At 38.1% G+C, this 21,051-nt stretch overlaps 1 protein-coding gene across 3 annotated transcripts in view; it reads left to right on the top strand.

Moving 5' to 3' along the window:
• GTF2H1 (general transcription factor IIH subunit 1) overlaps positions 1–19,939 on the top strand; it is a 41,181-nt gene extending 21,242 nt beyond the window's left edge. For 2 of the 3 annotated variants that reach the window (XM_076002117.1, XM_012780634.3), the window contains 8 exons: positions 4,634–4,761; positions 4,877–4,964; positions 7,683–7,771; positions 8,148–8,265; positions 12,563–12,653; positions 14,076–14,191; positions 15,269–15,361; positions 19,183–19,939. In XM_076002117.1, the coding sequence (XP_075858232.1) occupies positions 4,634–4,761; positions 4,877–4,964; positions 7,683–7,771; positions 8,148–8,265; positions 12,563–12,653; positions 14,076–14,191; positions 15,269–15,361; positions 19,183–19,269 (810 nt within the window). In that variant the 3' untranslated portion in view covers positions 19,270–19,939. The remainder of the gene's footprint in view (positions 1–4,633; positions 4,762–4,876; positions 4,965–7,682; positions 7,772–8,147; positions 8,266–12,562; positions 12,654–14,075; positions 14,192–15,268; positions 15,362–19,182) is intronic. The other variant, XR_012918955.1, reaches the window with a different exon arrangement.
• Positions 19,940–21,051: the final 1,112 nt, after the last annotated feature.

Genomic DNA, 21,051 nt, shown 5'->3' with positions numbered 1-21,051 from the left:
TCTTTTGACTTCTTTTCTGCTGGCTGTATAAACATGCTCACATCTTCCTTTCTTTTCTCCTTAACTTTCCCCTTATTTTTGTACATGTGTTCGTTCACCAGGTGAGAAGAACCAATGTTAAAATTTTGTGCTACAATCTAATTAGAAACTAACATAAAATAATTTTTTATATATATTTATTTTAGCATATTATGGGGGTACAAGTGTTAAGGTTACATATATTGCCTGTGCCCCCCTCAAGTAAGAGCTTTAAGCATCTCCATCCCCCAAATGTTGCACATCTTACTTGTTGTGGCTGTATATACCCATCCCCTCCTCCCCCATCCCATGCTCCTGACACCCGATAAATGTTACTTCTATATGTCCACTTAGGTGTTGATCCGTTAATACCAATTTGCTGGTGAGTACATGTGGTGCTGGTTTTTCCATTCTTGAGATACTTCACTTAGTAGAATAACATAAAATAATTCTTAGTGCTCATGTTAGTCATTTCCTTGATGAAATTCAGTTGTTTTCTTGGTAATTCTCAAAACTCAATTATTTCCTTAGTGAATCTCAACACATTACAGACAGTCTCTGATTTAAGATGATGCAAAGGCAATGTGCATTCAGTAGAAACTATACTCAAATTTTGGGGTTTGGCTCAAAGTTCCTAATAACTTTATTATAGAGTATGCTATTAGATAATTTTGCCAAACTGTAGGCTACTGTAAGTATTTGATCACATTTAAGGTAAGCTGTCATGTTCTATAGGTTAGGTGTACTTTTTGACTTAGACTATTTTTAATTTATGATGAGTTTATTGGGACTTAACCCCTCTAAGTCAAGAAGTATCTGTGTAAACATGACCCTCTTTAATTATACTGAAAAAATAAAGCTTAGTGAACCTTAGAGATATAGCTTAATATGACGGGAAAAAAAAATTTTTTTTTTTTTAATTTTTCTCTAATTTTAGTAGAAACAAGGTCTCGCTCTTGCTCAGGCTGGTTTCGAATCCTGACCTTGAGTGAGCCACCCGCCTCGGCCTCCCAGAGTGCTAGGATTACAGGCGTGAGCCACCACACCTGGCCGGAAAAAAAATTTTAGTGCATTTTTCTTTAAAATAAAAATGATGGGCCGGGCACGGTGGCTCACATCTGTAATCCTAGCTCTCTGGGAGGCTGAGGCAGGTGGCTCGCTCAAGGTCAGGAGTTTGAAACCAGCCTGAGCAAGAGCGAGACCTTGTTTCTACTATAAATAAAAAGAGGCCGGGTGCGGTGGCTCACGCCTGTAATCCTAGCTCTCTGGGAGGCCAAGGCGGGCGGATTGCTCAAGGTCAGGAGTTCAAAACCAGCCTGAGCAAGAGCGAGACCCCATCTCTACTATAAATAGAAAGAAATCAATTGACCAACTGATATATATATAAAAAAAAAAAAAATAGCCGGGCATGGTGGCACATGCCTATAGTCCCAGCTACTCAGGAGGCTGAGGCAGAAGGATGGTTTGAGCCCAGGAGTTTGAGGTTGCTGTGAGCCAGGCTGACGCCACAGCACTAATTCTAGCCTGGACAACAAAGCGAGACTCTGTCTCAAAAAAAAAAAAAAAAAAAAAAAAAGAAATTCATTGGCCAACTAATATATATAGAAAAAAATTAGCCATGCATGGTGGCGCATGCCTATAGTCCCAGCTACTGGGGAGGCTGAGGCAGGAGGATTGCTTGAGTCCAGGAGTGTGAGGTTGCTGTGAGCTAGGCTAACGCCACGGCACTCGCTCTAGCCTGGGCAACAAAGTGAGACTCTGTCTCAAAAAATAAATAAAATAAAATATAAATTGATGGCATATTGTACATGCACTTTTGTAACTTTCTTTTTCTCTGCTTATCAATATCAGTCCAAACTAACTATACCACAGTTGTTAAGAACGTAGACTTTAAAACCAAACTACCCGACTTAGGTTCTGATATTTTTTAACATTTCTAAGCCAAATTTTTTTGTGTTCTTTTTGGGTTTTTGTTTGTTTGTTTTTTGTTTTTAATAAAATGGGGCTATAGTACTTGCCTTATAGGATTGCTGTAAGATCCTGGTACCTAGTAAGAACTTAATAAGTAATAGGTGTTAATACTACCATTATCTACATTTTAAATGCCTGCATGGTATTCCCTTGGTATGGATATATCAACAATCCCTTTACTAGAAATGTTGGCTGATTCAATTTTTCCTTTGGTTCTTCTTCTTCCTTTATCAACCTCTAATTGTTGTAACTGTCAAAGGCTGTGTCTTGGGCCTCCTGGATATATTCTCTCTATTCCATTACTTTAATTACTAATTATGTAATGATGAATCCCAAGTAGCCCTCATCTGTCTTCAACTCCAGGGTTCCAACGCCTCCTTGATAGCTCCACTTAGATATTTCACTGCCATCTCAACCTATCATGTCCAAAATGGAACCTTTGATTCCCATCCTCATAAACCTATTTCTTCCTGAGTCTTTCCTATCTCAGTAAAAAGCATTACCATTTGCCAAACCAAAGACCTGGAAGTCTTCCTTGACTCTTCCCCTTCTTTTACATCTAGCATTCTATCAACAGGTCCTCTACAATATATCTCTGATTCATCTGCATTTCTCTTTCTCCGCAGGTACTTATACACTCTCACTTTTAAACTACCACTATCTTTGGCCTGATATCTTTCGTTGGCCTCCTAATTGATCTTTCTTTGTACTCTTTTTTTTTTTTTTTTTTTTTTTTTTTTTTGAGACAGAGTCTCACTTTGTTGCCCAGGCTACAGTGAGTGCTGTGGCATCAGCCTAGCTCACAGCAACCTCAAAACTCCTGGGTTTAAGCAATCCTTCTGCCTCAGCCTCCCAAGTAGCTGGGACTACAGGCATGTGCCACCATGCCCAGCTAATTTATTCTATATATATTAGTTGGCCAATGAATTTCTTTCTATTTATAGTAGAGACGTGGTCTCGCTCTTGCTCAGGCTGGTTTGAATTCCCGACCTTGAGCAATCCGCCCTCCTCAGCCTCCCAGAGTGGTAGGATTATAGGTGTGAGCCACCGCGCCAGGCCTCTTTGTACTCTTGACCCTTATAGTTCATTCTCCCTTAGCAGTAAGAGTTACAGTATAAGGCAGATCATAATACTCCCATATGTGAAACTCCTCAATGTCTTCTCATTGAACTTAGAATAAAATCAAGACTCTGCTTGTTTTGGCCCCTTCCTGCTTCTCAGTTTGGGCCATTTCCGCTCACGCATGCCCCAGACATGATGACCTTCTTTCACTTTCAAGTGTTTTCTACCTCACAGCCTTTGTACTTGGTGTTTTTTACCTGCTCTTCTTTCTAGCTTCTACCCATTTTTAAATGTCAGTTCTAATGTCACTTCATCAGAGCCCCTCCCTAACCACCCCCCATCCAGTTACTTCATCAAGTTACCCTCTATTTTATTACATTTTCTACTTCTAAAAAGGATCTTTTTACCTTGTTTTACTTGATAATTGGTACTCAGTATCTTGTCAGTACAGTATAAGCTCCATGAGGCTGATTTTGTTGTTATTTATTGGCCTATCCCTAGCCCATGGCATATATATTAAGTATTTAGTAATTATTTGATAAATGGCTAAAAGGCAAGGAATCTTTTTATGGTTTTGGTTTTTGGGGGGTTTTTTGTGTGTTTTTTTAATCTTTTTAGCCTCACCAATTCCTGGACTACTCTTCCTTCATTCTAGGTAGACTGAACTACATACAAACCCAAGACATGATATGCACTACATTGCTTCTATGCTTTTATTTAAGCAGTTTCTTCTCCCTGAAATGTTATTGTCTTCCGTGTCTGTCTGTCAAGTACCTGTTTATGTTATGGTTCTCCATGAAGCTTTTCCAAACCTAACTTCTTCTCCCTCAATAGGATTGACCACTTCCTCTCTCCAGCCCAGCTTCCCATTATTTAGATGATTATTTAGACTCCTGTGGCACAGGGTCTTATCAATTTTGTGTCTACAGGCCCTATCACATAGCATGCATTCAATGTATGTTTAAAAATATTATCTCAATTAATTCTCAATATACCATTTTATAAAGCTTGGAAAAGTTGATTGCCTTGCCTAGACTAAGGTTAGAAAAAGTGATAAAATGAGAATTTGACTCTTTATCTTTCTGAATCCATAGTCTGTCTTTACCTTACTGTATTTAATTCCTTTATTTAATGTTTTGCTTAAAACATTAAAAAATTATTCTAAAATTGTTCTTCAAAAAAGAAATGCAGAATTTAAGATTAAGATATTTTTTATGATGCTAAAAGGAGTTAGTAATATTTTTTAATTTTTTTATTTGTGTAATATCATTGTTTGTTAATGTTTTGCCTGGGCCAGCCATGGTGGCTCATGCCTATAATTCCAGCACTTTGGGAGTCTAAGGCAGGAGGATCACTTGAGCCCTTGAGCCCAGAAGTTCAAGACCAGACCAGGCAACATAGCAAAACCTGATCTCTACAAAAAATTAATTAATTAATTAAGTAAATGTTTGCCTGTAAATATTTGGTAATGTTCATGAGAATTAATAAAGTCCTATCAAATTTTTTCAGCTAAGTATGGCTTTTATAATAAGAAAATCAGAACCTTATTTTGATTTCTAATCTACTAAATTGTTTCTCACAGGGCTATGGCATTTCCTCCGTGCCATCTACTTCCAATTCTAAATCCATAAAAGAAAATAGTAATGCTGCCATCATCAAAAGGTTTAACCATCACAGTGCCATGGTCCTGGCAGCAGGACTCAGGAAACAGTTAAGTATACATACAAAGGTGTAGTATCTGGGCTTTTCAGGATATCCAGGTGGAGCTGTGATGTTCTGCTTGTGGTTTTTAACATTGACTTCTTTTTTTTTCCTTTGTTTTAAGAGAAGCACAAAATGAACAAAATGGTGAGCCCAGTGGCATGGATGGAAATTCTGGAGATGCAGACTGCTTTCAGCCAGCAGTTAAAAGGGTATGGGCAAAAAATTTGGACCAGTTTTGGGCTCAGGTTTCTCTAAATACCTTTTATATAATTGAGGTGCTTTATGTTGCTTATTTCACATGACTCAGTTCTTTTGACCAAGAATTTAAGTGTTTGGCTTAAAGTGTAGAGCATTATAAAGAGTATTTGCTCAGGTTTGGCTTGCCAGCCAACTTTCCATTGACTCAGTCCTGTTAACCATTTTTATTGGGTTTTTTCCCTTCACATGTACACATACCCATAGATTATTTTTGTGTGTAATTTTGTTTTCTGAGCAAGAGTATTTAACAAAGACAGCACGACAGAAAAAAATTAAAGTTTCATGTATTTGATTTAAAAAGAAGTGAGGCCGGGCGTGGTGGCTCACGCCTATAATCCTAACACTCTGGGAGGCCGAGGCGGGCGGATTGCTCGAGGTCAGGAGTTCGAAACCAGCCTGAGCAAGAGCGAGACCCCATCTCTACTATATAAATAGAAAGAAATTAATTGGCCAGCTAATATATGTAGAAAAAATTAGCCGGGCATGGTGGCGCATGCCTGTAGTCCCAGCTACTCGGGAGGCTGAGGCAGGATTGCCTGAGCCCAGGGGTTTGAGGTTGCTGTGAGCTAGGCTGATGCCATGGCACTGACTGTAGCCTGGGCAACAAAGCAAGACTCTGTCTCAAAAAAAAAAAAAGAAAGAAAGTGAATTGGCCCTCGTGTAAAACTTAGCATTTCAGAGGTGGAAATGTCTTATTAAAAATGCCACAGAACTTATTTGAGGGTGTGGAGGAGTATGGACAGAGTTGGCTATTTGCATATTTCTTCTTTTCCTACAAGTTTGCCAAAATACTCTGTCTCTCCCTCCCTGATTATAAAGCTTTTTCTTAGGGGGCAATCAGGCAACATGTATTAAAAGTTTCAAGCTTTATACCTTAATTTTACTTCTGGGCATTTATTTTAAGAAAATAAAGATTTGTGCAAAGATTTAGGTAGAGATACTCATTATATTATTATAATACAATAGCAAGCATCCTGGTATCTGTGGTACATTTATACAATGAAGATTTATACCACCATTACTGATTTTAAAAGGAGTAATAATGCATCAAAGAGAGTTCACAGAATGATTCTATGATATGGTTTCACATGTAAAAAAAAAGTTTATGAACTTGAAGAGGTCTCAGTCTGGGTGCAGTGGCTCATGCCTATAATCTCAGCACTTTGGGAGACTGAGGTGGAAGGATCGCTTCAGCCCAGGAGTTTGAGACCAGCCTGGGCAACATAGTGAGACCACATCTCTATAAAAAACAAATTAACCAGGCATGGTAGTGCCTGCCTTTAGTCCTATCTATTCAGGAGGCTGAGGCAGGAGGATCACTTGAACCCAGGATTTTGAGGTCACAGTGAACTAGGATCACACCACCACACACCAGACTAGACAACAGAGCAAGACTCTATCTCTAAAAAAAATAAAAGAATATGCTAAATGGTTTATCTTTAAATAAAGGGATTTTGAGACGATCTTAATTCTTTCGCCTATTTCAGTAATTTAATGTTTCAGCAGACATATATTACCTTTAAAATTAATAAAGCCAATGAGGTGTTTTCTTTTTTCAATTAAGGAAAATTGTTGCAAAACCTTAAGTTTAACATAGAGATGTTTAGTTAAGCGATGCTTTATTTGCAATACTGTTGCTCTGAGTACCCTTGATTCATGGTGTAGCTAATAAGTTGTTAAAAATTTTTGTTTTGGCCGGGCGCAGTGGCTCACACCTGTAATCCTAGCAGTCTGGGAAACTGAGGTGGGTAGATCACTCAAGGTCAGGAGTTCAAAACCAGCCTGAGCAAGAGCAAGACTCTGTCTCTACTAAGAATAGAAACTATCTGGACAACTAAAAATATGTAGAAAAAATTAGCTGGGCATGGTGACACATGCCTGTAGTCCCAGATACTCGGGAGGCTTAGGCAGAAGGATTGCTTGAGCCCAGGAGTTTGAGGTTGCCGTGAGCTAGGCTGACGCCATGGCACTCCAGCCCAGGCAACAGAGTGAGACTCTGTCTCAAAAAAAAAAAAAACAAAAAACTTAGATTTCCTACTTCTTATTCCAAAATTCTGAATGAAACCAAGATTTAAGCAAAAATTAAACCACAAAGCTGGGCACAGTGGCACTTGCCTGTAATGCCTGTTACTCCAGAGACTGAAGCAGGAGAATCTCTTGAGCTCGGAAGTTCAAATCCAATCTGGGCAACATGGCAAGACTTTGTCTCTAAAAATAAAAAATTAAACCATAGATATATAAGCGAAGAGGTAGATTTTTTTATAATTAAAACCGAAAAACACCAAACTGGAAAAGAAAATATTTACAACATATATAATAGAAGGCTATTTCCTTAATATTAAAAAAAGTCTTATTTTTTTAAAGGTACTCAATTAAAAAATAGCAGAAAGCATGAGCAGGTAATTCATTAGGGAGAAAAATAAAATATAAACTCACCTATTAGATTGGCAAAAATTAAAAGTTCGGTCAGAGTGTAGGAAAACAGGTACTCTGAGTGGTTGCTGAGAACATTAGTTCAACCATTTGTAAGACAATCATCTCTAGGAAGTAAAGCTCATGGTGAGAAGACTTCATTTTTTTTTACTGTCTGTACAGTTTTATGTTTCAGTCATGTTCATTACTTTTATAAGAGTTACTGACAAAAAGTACTCTTCTGTCAATAATTGTAGGCTAAGTTACAAGAGTCCATTGAATATGAAGACCTGGGAAAAAATAATTCCGTAAAAACAATTGCACTAAACCTCAAGAAGTCAGATAGGTAAGTATGGTCAATATTAAGCAGAACAGTTATGTAACATAATTCCAAAATATATTCTGGAAGTATAGCACTCTTGTTTTAATCAGTTTGTTACCATAAAAGTACAATATCCTTTTTTTGAAAAAATTTACTTTATGCATCTCAGGAAAGCATTCTCAGTGATCAAAGCCAAGAAAATAAATGTTGGATCTTTGTGCTGTTTCTTTGTTATTGCCCTTATGGGAATTAAATTGTTTGTTTTATTGAGGTCTTCTTAACTATAGTATCATTTTTTGCCTTGAGGGAAACATTGTACTTGCTACTAAAATGTTGGAAAGACAAATACTGAGCATCTTTACTATGTGTGATTACTAATTTTTCCTGTGCTAACCTTCAGGTATTACCATGGTCCAACTCCAATCCAGTCACTACAGTATGCAACGAGTCAGGACATTATTAATTCTTTTCAAAGTATTAGACAAGAAATGGAAGCTTATACACCCAAGTTAACTCAGGTGGGTAACTTGTATTGTTTGAAGACCAAAATTCCCACAGTTCCATCCTCAGTTTATGAGCACAATCAGTTTGAACTATACAACTAATATTTTAATTGGGTTTTTTTTTTTTTTTTTTTTTTTTTTTTGAGACAGAGTCTCGCTTTCTTGCCTAGGCTAGAGTGAGTGCCGTGGCGTCAGCCTAGCTCACAGCAACCTCAGACTCCTGGGCTCAAGCAATCCTCCTGCCTCAGCCTCCCAAGTAGCTGGGACTACAGGCACGAGCCACCATGCCCGGCTGATTTTTATATTATATATATTAGTTGGCCAATTAAATTCTTTCTATTTTTATGGTAGAGACGGGGTCTCGCTCAGGCTGGTTTTGAACTCCTGACCTTGAGCAATCCGCCCGCCTCGGCCTCCCAGAGTGCTAGGATTACAGGCGTGAGCCACCGCGCCCGGCCTAATTGGGTTTTAAAACTATGTATCTGCGGCCGGACATGGTGGCTCACACCTGTAATCCTAGCACTCTTGGGAGGCCAAGGCGGGCAGATTGCTCGAGGTCAGGAATTCGAAACCAGCCTGAGCGAGACCCCATCTCTACCAAAAATAGAAAGAAATTAATTGACCAACTAAAAATATATATAGAAAAAATTAGCCGGGCATGGTGGCGCATGCCTGTAGTCCCAGCTACTTGGGAGGCTGAGGCAGGAGGATCGCTTGAGCCCAGGACATTGAGGTTGCTGTGAGCTAGGCTGATGCCACAGCACTCACTCTAGCCTGGGCAACAAAGTGAGACTCTGTCTCAAAAAAAAAAAAAAAAAAACACACAACTGTATCTGCTAAATAAGTTGAAAAAAATCAGGCTGAGCTTGGTAGCTCACACCTATAATCCTAGCACTCTAGAAGGCCGAGGCAGGTGGCTCGCTCAAGGTCAGAAGTTCAAAACCAGCCTGAGCGAGATCCCGTCTCTACCAAAAATAGAAAGAAATTAATTGACCAACTAAAAATATATATAGAAAAAATTAGCCGGGCATGGTGGTGCATGCCTGTAGTCCCAGCTACTCGGGAGGCTGAGGCAGAAGGATTGCTTGAGCCCAGGAGATTGAGGTTGCTGTGAGCTAGGCTGACGCCACGGCACTCACTCTAGCCTGGGCAACAAAGTGAGACTGTTTCAAAAAAAAAGCAAAAAAAGAAAAAATCAAAACACTTTTCAAGGGAAAAATGGTGTTTAGAATGTCTTAGAAGGATTTGAAGATAAAATGATAATAAAAAATAAGGTAGTGTGTTTCGTGATTGCTGATCTTTTTCCTTCTATATATACTCAGTTTTATTGGGAAAATCTCCCAGATTTCTAAAAGCATATAATGTCTCATCCTGCAGCTTAAAAATGTTCACTGCCACCATTTATTGCCATAGTAACAGTCTTGAGTGCTTTGTCTGGCATGTCGGACTCTACAATCTGGCCACAGCCCACTTCTTCAGTCTCCTCTAAAGCTGCAGTCACCACCAGTCCATTTCACATTTAGACAGGCTTTCTGTATTCCAGTCTTAACATGTTAAGCTGTCCAGAGTTTTTTGATCACATCATCTCCTTCATGCTTCCTGTTCTTTCACTTATCCTTTGTCTACTCTTAGTATGCCCTTAACCGTGTTTCTGCCTTTGAGAAACTAATAATTATTCAAGACTCAACTGCACTTTCATTGCCTTTGTAAAGCAATCCTTAACATGCACAGGGAGGGATTCGTTTTTTTTCTTTTCTCTGTTTTCATAAGCACTGAGGCACTGAGTACATACTTATATCTTATAGTGCTTATCAGGACTTATTTTTTTACTTTTGATTTCGAAGTAATCTTAGATTTTACAGAAATTTGAAAAAAAAATATGTTTTCTGATTCACTTTGAGCATAGATTACAGGCATAATAACTCTTTACCCCCTAAATATTTCAGTGTCTATTTCCAGAAAACTAACGCATTCTGTATTTAACTTAATACCATTATAGAATTCACAAATTAACATTGATAACATATTATTATCTAACCTACAGGTCTTAACTAATATTTTACCAGTAGTGCAGCTGTTCTTAATAGCAAAAGAAAACTTTTCTTGCTCCACCAGTCAAGGCAGGTTCATGAATTGTATTAATAATTTAGTTCTCACATTTCTTTTGTCTCCTTTAAAATGAAATGGTTTTTCAATCTTTCTTTGTCTTTATAACCTTGACATTTAAAGAGTATAGGCTGGTTTTTTGTGGAATGCCCTCAACTTAAGTTTCTCTAATGTTTTTTTATGACTAGATTCATGTTAAGCATTTTTGCAAGTAATACCACAGAAGTGATGATTTCCTTGGTGCGATTATGTCAGGGGGCACATGATTTGTGTATGTCCTAACTTGTGATACTAACTTTGATCACTTGTTTAAGATAGAATCCTTCTTTTCTCCACTGAAAAGTTACTGTTTTACTTTTTAATAAGTTCCTTGTGGGAAGATACTTTATTCTATGGGTGATAAATTATTGCTATCATTTTTTCTTTCTTTAGACTAAGGTATAACTTATATACAGTAAAATTTACCTCTCTTAAGTCTACTGTTCTACAAGTTTTTATAAACACAGTATGTAACCACCAACACAACCAAGATTAGAGAAAAATGGTTCTGTCACCCCATGAACTGCACCCATGCCCCTTTGTAGTCAGACCCTCCCTACACTCTTCCCACTGGCTCTTGTGTATTTCTGACAATGTCCCCATCATTCTTTGACAGCCCCTCCCATTACTTTATGGCACAATAAGAGATATTCCAAGCTTATCTTATATTTGCCCTGCCCGAGCCATGGAAGCTTCTTTTTGGTGCTGAGTGGGTTTAGAAACCAAGATCAGGGTACTAGGTATACTCATTGCTATTGGGGTATCACTGCTACTGGTATTATCCTTTCTGAGTTAGGAAATATATATATATATATATATATATACACATACATACATACACACACATAAATGTACATATAAGAAACTTAGGATTATTTGACCATTTCTTTCCATCCAGACTATAGTTGTCCAACATCAGGCCCTTGGGCCCAAGTAGACCCACATTACTTTCTTTAAGAGACAGGGTCTTAACTGTGTTACCCAGGCTACATGTAGTGACATGAGCACAGCTCAGAGTAGCCTCAAACTCCTGGGCTCAAGCAATCCTTCAAGTCTCAGCCCCCTGAGTGGCGGGGACTAGAGGCACAGGCCACCAAGCCTGGGTAATTTTTCAATTTTTTGTAGAGATGGAGTCTCACTCTGTTGCCCAGGCTGGTCTCAAACTCCTGGCCTCAAACAATCCACCTACTTTGGCCTCCCAAAGTGTTTGGATTACAGGCATGAGCCAGGTCCCACATTACTTTTTTAAGGTATAATCAGTCTTATACATTTAGCTTCTTCCCTTCTCTCCTACCAAAAAAAAAAAAAAAAAAAAGTTATTTTATTATCTGAGACACATGATTTGAGTCAGAAAGTCCCAATAGTGAATGCAACTGGTAGATAGTCAGCAAATTCAGCAGTCATTGAAACCACTGATTATATTATGAAATTTCTGACAAAAGGGAAATAGGAATAACAAGAGCTCCCATGTGCCCTTGGCTCATGGTTGTTCTATACTGTACTTTTAAACCAAGTTAGAAAATACTTCTTAATCCAATCCACATGCTCATGGATTTCTACTCATAAAAACGACATTAGAAAATCATACACACTAACCCTGCCCTTGAGCTGTTTCAAAAATGATTTGTTCTCTCTATAGCCATAGTGCCTGCCACTTGTACTCATTGAATAAATAGGTCAATTATGTCCCTAAATGTTGATGCTGTTACAATGGGGAATATATTTTTCCTCCTTTTGGCTATTCACTTCCTTGAAAATTAAATAATTAATAAATTTCTGCTCTGTTGATTTTTTTTTTCCACAGCTGCTATTAGGTAGATACATGGTAACATGTTGTTTTGTTTGTTTTTCCTTAAATTCAATTTTACCTTAACTGGTAAGTTCCCAAATTAAATTGAGTTAATGCATAAGAAAGGGCTTAACTGGTGTCACATTTGTAGTTCCTGTGGACTTGCCAGGTACTCCTGGAAGATAGGTAGATATTATTTTTCTACACAGGCTGTTTCTGGCCTCAAGGAAAGTAGTTCACTCTGATCACTATAAATGATACAATATTTATACAGAAATGAACACTTGACCTTTTGTTATAAAACTGAGATGTTAAGTAAGGAAGGTGGTAAAAAAAAAAAAAAAAGGGAAAACCAGTTTCTGTCTTCATTTCTTTCAGGTTCTCTCAAGTAGTGCTGCCAGCAGTACCATCACAGCACTGTCACCCGGAGGAGCACTTATGCAGGGAGGAGCACAGCAAGCCATAAACCGTATGTTCTGGGCCACCTTCTACTACCGTGTTTCCCCTAAAATAGGACAAGGTCTTATATGTAGTTTTCCTCAAGAAGACACCCTAGGGCTTATTTTCAGAGGATGTGTTATTTTTTTTAAGTACGGTACAATGATCTACATTTATTCAAATATAGTTAAGTCGTCTTCTTCTGGAACATCATCATAAGTCTCCAAACCCCGAATTCCATCCTGAATTTCTTGCAACTCTATTTCCTTTAGAACCATTGGCCCCAGTCTCTCATGTCGAGCAATAGAGCTCTTATGGGGCAGACGAGAAGGGCTGCTAATATTTACCGCTCTGCGATGAAATGCATGGGTTGTGCAGCTATGCTGCGTAGCCATGCCCATCACTAGGTCTTATTTTCAGGGTAGGGCTTCTATTGCGCAAATGCTTAGAAATCCTGCTAGGGCTTATTTTATGGGTAGGTCTTATTTTCGGGGAAACACCGTGTCCCTTTGCTCATATAAGCTCTAAAGAGCAAGACGAGAGCAATGGTAACGAGTTTTGCTTTTTTTTTTTTTTTTTTTTTTTTTGAGACAGAGTCTCACTTTGTTGCCCAGGCTAGAGTGAGTGCCGTGGCGTCAGCCTAGCTCACAGCAACCTCAAACTCCTGGGCTCAAGCGATCCTTCTGTCTCAGCCTCCCAAGTAGCTGGGACTACAGGCATGCACCACCATGCCCGGCTAATTTTTTCTATATATATTAGTTGGCCAATTAGTTTCTTTCTATTTATAGTAGAGACGGGGTCTCGCTCTTGCTCAGGCTGGTTTCGAACTCCTGACCTCGAGCAATCCGCCCGCCTCGGCCTCCCAGAGAGCTAGGATTACAGGCGTGAGCCACCGTAATTTTTTATATATATCAGTTGGCCAATTAATTTCTTTCTATTTATAGTAGAGACGGGGTCTCGCTCTTGCTCAGGCTGGTTTTGAACTCCTGACCTTGAGCAATCCGCCCGCCTCGGCCTCCCAAGAGCTAGGATTACAGGCGTGAGCCACAGCGCCCGGCCGAGTTTTGCTTTTTCTTTGTAATGTTTCTGGGATTTTTGTTTTGTAGATTTGTTTTTATGCATTCAAATTCTGAACTATATCTAGACAAGAAGTTAGGTTTCAGAATGGTCTTAATGTTACAAATAGTGATACTTTGCTAGTTTCCCTAATAACATACTAAAGGCTTCTTTCTTAGAATAAAGAGAAACTTGAAAGTTTCTCCAAAATACTATGAGTTATAAAATTCTGTGATCTTTCAGCCACAAAATCAGTTAACTTATCTCATAATAGCACATCCTGGTTTGGCAATGGCAAAGAGTACATGTTCAAGTTTATTCTTTGAGTGTTTGTTTTTTCAGAGACTGTTCATGTGTGAATGTAGTTTTACCCTATGGACCATGTCCTCTTTTGCAGAGATGGTGCCAAATGATATTCAGTCTGAACTAAAACACTTGTATGTAGCTGTTGGAGAACTACTTCGGCATTTCTGGTCCTGCTTTCCCGTTAATACACCATTCCTAGAAGAAAAGGTTAGAACCAATTCTAAACACAGCCAGTTATTATGGTAATGACTTACTTAGGTGTCATTTTGAAATTAGAATTTTTTTGAGTGTTTATCATGTGCCAGACACTGGAAGTAACTACTATGCATACATTATTTCATTTAAGCCTCTCAGCATCTTATGAAGTAGATAGTAATTCTACCCATTTCATAGGTTAGGAAACTGAGATCTAGACCAATTCCATAAATAATGATCATACAGCTTAAAATTTGTATCTACCTCCTAGCCACTGTGAATAATTAAAGAATAGAGACCAAAAACAAATCACATCAGCAAAATTATTTATATCTGATATATTTTTTAGAGATAGCAAAATCAAAATAAGGACTGACAACAAATACAACAGTAGGTATTTCCATTAAAACCCCTTTAACAGTTAAAAGACAATTGACAAATGGAAAAATATAGCATTAGTAGTTAACAATAACTTTATAGACTGCACAATGATTAAGAAAAAGATAAATACCTTATTAGGTATCTTTTGCCAATAGCCAAAAGACTTAACAGACAGCTCACTGAAGAATGCAAGCAGGGCTGGGCATGGTGTCTCATGCCTGTGATCCTAGCATTCTGGGAGGCTGAGGCGGGAAGATTGCTTGAGGTTAAGTGCTTTGACTTCAACATTCAAATAGAATTTCATGTTTAGAAATAAATAAGGAATATTATTAGGAAATAGTTAAGAATGTAAATATTTAGCTATAGAGATGTTTGCCACTATCTAAGGTAGGAGAAATGGAAATGGCCTAAATATCCAAAAGGGATTGGTTACAAGAAGTATTTGGTGTGTTTATACATTTAAATGCTTAATTCATTTTAAATACTGACTTAGATAAATGTTTTTGACTAAAAGATGTTCACATTAGTGTTAATGATGATCTCCAATTGGTGGGATATAATAGGGTATGTTTTTATTTCTATTATTTTTCATTTTTAAAAATTTTCTACAGCAGAAGAATTTTCTTCATATGTGGAAGATAGTGTTTATCTCTTGGTCCCTACAGCTTTGAGATTTCTCTGTAATTCATTGTCTCTCATCTTTTTTAGGTAGTGAAAATGAAAAGTAATTTGGAACGATTCCAAGTTACAAAGCTCTGCCCATTCCAAGACAAAATTCGGAGACAGTATTTAAGCACAAATGTAAGGCAACAATCTGATTTTGGCCTGATCTTTCTCTTTGTGGTAAAATTAACTTTGTTTTCATGTAAATGAATAGATACTTCTTTCTTTTCTATTGCTCATAGTGCTGTGTTTTTAATTATAAAATGTGTCATGTATTCAGAATAGAGTATAAAATGCATATACATTTTTAAATAATAAAGCAAGTATATATGTACACACCAATCAGAAAAAGTAGTAGAATATTACCATAACCCATAGATACTTCATGAGTATCCCTGGTCAGTTGCACACCACTCCCTCTTACCCTCATCTCCATGTTTTTCTTTATAGATTTACAATATGTATATGTTCTTACAACTATATATTATTGACTTGAAAAAACTGAGTAGCAAGCACAAACCTAGCAGTGTAAGGCAGAATTGGTACTGACAGTAAACCAAATACTTCTGTGTTCTGTCTGCCTTCAGCTTCCCTGATTGTATATAATAGGGAAGGTCAGTGAGTGAGGTGTAGTGAGTGAGAAGTGTCACTTTGTGCCCATAATTTTTAGCAGTTTTTTTTTGAAGCAAGGCTAGAACAACCATACAAAATTTTGTAGATATGTGATGCCAGTCTTCCCAGAGATGACTTGGGAAGAATGGTACAGTCAAGCGTCACTTAATGAATGGGATATGTTCTTAGAAATTCATTGTTAGACAGTTTCATAATATGAACATCACAGAGTATACTTAACACAAACCTAGATGATATGGTCTACCCTATGCTATTGCTTCTAGGTTACAAACCTGTATATAGCATATTACTGTACTGAATATTGTAAGCAATTGTAACACAGTGGTAAATATTTTTGTATCTAAACATAGAAAAAGTATGGTAAATATCTAATATAAAAGGCTGGGCGTGTGCCAGATGATTGCAGTCACTAAAAAAAAAATAAAAAAATAAAAAAAAAAAAAAAGAAAAGGCTGGGCATGATCCTAGCACTCTGGGAGGCCGAGGCAGGAAGATGGGTTGAGGCCAGGAGTTCAAGACCAGCCTAAGCAAAAGCTAGGCCCCATCTCTACTGAAAATAGAAAAATTAGGTAGGTGTGGTGATGGGTGTCTACTCTAGAGGCTGAGGCAAGAAGATCGCTTGAGCCCAGGAGTTTGAGGTTGCAGTGAGCTATGATGATGCCACTGCATTCTACCCAAGGCAACAGAGCAAGACTGTCTCAAAAAACAAAAATAAACAGTATATTTTCACTGTAAATGCGACCAGTGAATAAAAAATAAATAAATAAATAAAATATAAAGAACTAAAAATATTAAATAAACAGTATAAAAGGTAAAAAATGGTACATGTGTATAGGGCACATGAATGGATCTTGCAGACTGGAAGTTGCTCTCGGTGAATCATTGAATGAATGGTGAGTGAATGTGAAGGCCTAGGACATTACTGTACATGACTATAAACTTTATAAACACTGTACACTTAGGCTACACTAAATCTAAACATTTTTTTCTTTCAGTAATTAACCTTAGCTTACTGTAGCATTGTAACTTTATAAACTTTAATTATTTAAAGCTTTTTGACTCTAATAACAGTTTAAAAACACAAGCGTGGCTGGGTGCAGTGGCTCACGCCTATAATCCTAGCTCTCCGGGAGGCCAAGGCGGGCGGATCATTTGAGTTCAGGAGTTCGAAACCAACCTGAGCAAGAGCGAGACCCCATCTCTACTATAAATAGAAAGAAATTAATTGGCCAACTAATATACACAGAAAAAATTAGCCAGGCATGGTGGCGCATGCCTGTAGTCCCAGCTACTTGGGAGGCTGAGGGAGTAGGATCTCTTGAGCCCAGGAGTTTGAGGTTGCTGTGTGCTAGGCTGACGCCATGGCACTCACTCTAGCCTGGGCAACAAAGTGAGACTCTGTCTTAAAAAAAAACAAAAACACAAACGTATTGTACAGCTATACAAAAATATTTTCATGTCTTTATTCTATAAGCTTCTTTTTCTTTTTAAACTTCCTAAAATCTAAGACACAAACATACACATTAGGTCTAGGGCTGCACAGGGTCAGCATTATCATATCACTTCCGCGTTCATATCTCATCCTACTGGAAGGTCTTCAGAGGCAATAACATGCATGAAGGTGTCATCCCCTGTGATAGCAATGCCTTCTGAAATACCTCCTGAAGGACCTGCCTGAGACTGTTTATATAAGTAGGAGTATGTTCTAAAATAATGATTTAAAAATATAGTAAATATGTAAAACAGTACCAGCATTTATTATCAAGTATTATGTGCTGTACTAGGTGATAGGAATTTTTTGGCTCTCATTATTTTATGGGACCATCATCATATTTGCAGTTCATCATTGACCAAAACATCACTATGTGGTGCATAACTGTAGTTACAAACATAAAATTCAATATTATTTCAACAACAGGATAATTAAAAGGGGAGGTTTACTAAGTATTTATTTCCTAAACACGCTAAATGGGTTTTTAACTCTGTACCTCTTGAATTCAAGTCATCGACATGCTAAAAGAATTTAGGACTTCCTGATCTTCATCACTGTTCTTCCAGAATTAACTTGGAGTCTAAAAGACTTGATTTCCAACCACATAAATACTGTGCATCTCCAAGGAAGCGTATCCCAAAGAGTTCTATGTCAGGATTCAATGTGAGCTGAGTATGGGATTACACCTATAGTCCCTGCTCCTTGAGAGGCTGAGGCAGGAGGATTGCTTGAGACAAGGAGTTCGAGCTATAGCACGACACTCCAACCTGAGCAACATAGTCAGACCTGGGCTCTTAAAAAAAAAAAAAGGCATTGTGATCTTGTTGATGTCTAGTTATGTGTATGATGGGGGCAAAATTCTTATCCATAAAGATCTATAGTCCTGGCTGGGTACAGTGTCTCATGCCTGTAATCCTAGCACCATGGGAGGTGGGAGGATTGTTTGAGGTCAGGGGTTCAAGACCAGCCTAAGCAAGAGTGAGACCCCTGTCTCTACTAAAAATAGAAAAAATTAGCTGGGTATGATGGCATGTGTCTGTAGTCCCAGGTATTTGGGAGGGTGTGGCAGGAGGATCGCTTGAGCCCAAGAGTTGGAGGTTGCAGTGAGCTATGATGACACCACTGCACTCTAGCCCGGGCAACAGAGCAAGACCCTGTCTCAAAAAAGAAAGAAAGAAAGAAAGATAAGATCTATACTCCAAAATGTAACATAGCACATTATACAAAGCATTGAAATCATTCAGATTTTCTGTAATCTACTGATTTTCAATATATTGAGTTATATTGAAATACTGAAATGGAGTAAAATAGAATAGTGCTTCACAAAACTGTGCAGAATTAACTGTAGAAGCTTTTGAAAATCAGAGATTCCTGGGCCTACTGAATCAGAATCTTTAGCAGGGTGTGGTGGGGGGTGTGAGGCATTTTTCAAATTTTCTGTAGATGTTGATACCACCATCTTGGCCTCAGCAGTCCAGTGTTTACATTTAAAAATCACCGATTTAGGTCAGCCCCCTCGTTTGACAGAAGAAACTGAGGTCTAGAGCACAGTCGTGACTTTGATGTTGTTGTATTGTTGGTTAATGACAGGGCAGACACTATAGCCCAGACAAAGCAGATAGAATGTCCAGCCTCTTCGCTGCATCCTAACATCTCTTTCCATACAAAATGATGTCTTATGACACCTTCGCAGAGGGCTTACATGTGGCCTCATTGACTGGGAAAATACAAATGAGTTTGGAAACTACACTCTGAAGTATTTGCCAGATTTGGTCAGAAGCATTAACTTCCCTTGCCTTTGCCCAGGTGTTAAGTGTCTTGCTTTGTTTTTCAGTTGGTAAGTCACATAGAAGAGATGCTCCAGACAGCCTACAACAAGCTCCACACCTGGCAGTCACGGCGCTTGATGAAGAAGACGTGAAGCGGTCATGGCGCTCACAGGTTTTATAAGATTGAAGGAACTATGACCTGCAGCAACTCTGGAAACCTGGCCTGACAGACATGCAGATGACAACACAGGAGTGGAAGGGAACATCTGCACCACGCCAACTCCCAGAGCTGATGCTATTGTACTTGCACATTGGGAACTGAAAGGAAGGAAAGGACTGTTATTCAACTAAATCCTAGGGAGGTAAATTAAGGCAGAACCAAAATGAGCTAAGTTGCAAATATATATGTATGTGTGTGTATATATATGCATATATATATTTAAAAAGACTGTTTACTGCAGTTACTCAGGAACTGCTTTTGATTCACATTAAGCTGCTCTTAGAAATTAAAAAAAAACACTTTTTTAAAAGGGTGCATTGATAAAATCTGAGGTTTTTTGGTTTATTTTTTTTTCTGTGTAAATTTTTTTTCCTAAGTTTGTGGCACAGGGTAGACCTTAAGTATTTTCTCTTCCATCTTCCACTTGGATCCTCAAGTTTTCCTGAATTCTAGTTGTACCTTACATCAGCAAGTTAAAGAGAGTACTTTAAAATAAAGCAGAGGGAGACTGTTGTTCAACCATCAGGAAACAGTTGTAGTCAGAAGACATCATTACTCCTGTGTTTCCTACGGAAATAAGAAACAATAAATATTGCACTGAATGTTTGTGGTTTGGAGTCCCTAAATAATAAAGAGGGAACATATTTGCAGAAAGTCATGTGGGGTTTTTTATGCAGAATTTTGTCAGAAGACAATGGCGCTGCATGTTTTTCTTTGAGTGCAAATGTACATTGCTAAAATTTTTTTTTAAGATGGCATGTGCTTTGAAAAGAGGAAATTGCATTTTTAAGAGTTCAAAAATCTTATGAGTGAGAAATATACTTATTTTCACCTCTTTAGAAAAAATAAAAGATGTTTCTCATATCTCCTTTTCTCTAGTATTTGACTGTTACTGTCCTTGGCGAATCGATAATCATTGCATAGTGACTGAAAAGCCTAAATGCAAAAAAAAAGTTCTTGTTTCTGGAATCCGTGCCATATTTTGTTCCTAACAGGATCAACTTACTGTTTATCTAAGGCTTTAGATGTCTTGTATTAAAAATTACACAAAGTAAAACTTTTTATACATACTCTCTTAACTGTAACACATCTTGTGGTTTCTCATTATGTGTGAATTTACTCGGGTGGGCTACTTAAGGACTACTTAACTCTGTTTGTTTTAAGCCATATTGACAAGTTAGTTATCCTTCATATAATGGCTACGGCAGGTCAAAACCTCGTCAAATCTTGAACTGGTAAAAGAAAAGAGAACCCACATCATTATCAGCCTGTAGTCTTTCCATCTCCCCTTCAGTTCAGTATAGCAATGGTGTAATCCCTTACGTTAGTTTCACAAAGTGCTTTCAAATGTGTTATCACCACAGTTACTCTGAGCCATAGCAATATCTGAGTGGAGCAGATAGAAAAATGTTTGAAATATAAAAGTATGCTTATTGGGAAAGGTAGATATAACAAATAAAATGCTCTGTTTAGTGCTGTCACACCTATAATCCTAGCACTTTGGGAGGCCAAGATGCGAGGACTGCTTGAAGCCAGGAGTTTAAGACCAACCTGAGCAACACAGCAAGACCCCATCTCTACAGAAAATTTAAAAATTAGGTGTGGTGCATGTCTGCAGTCCCAGATACTTGGGAGGCAGAGGCAGGAAGATCGCTTGAGCCCATGAGTTTGAGGCTGCAGAGAGCTATGAACATGCCACTGCACTCCAGCCTAT

This window comes from Microcebus murinus, chromosome 4 (assembly GCF_040939455.1).
Source record: "Microcebus murinus isolate Inina chromosome 4, M.murinus_Inina_mat1.0, whole genome shotgun sequence".
Taxonomy (NCBI): domain Eukaryota; kingdom Metazoa; phylum Chordata; class Mammalia; order Primates; family Cheirogaleidae; genus Microcebus; species Microcebus murinus.
Note: the sequence above shows the minus strand (reverse complement) of the source record. Positions and strands in the feature narration are given on the sequence as shown.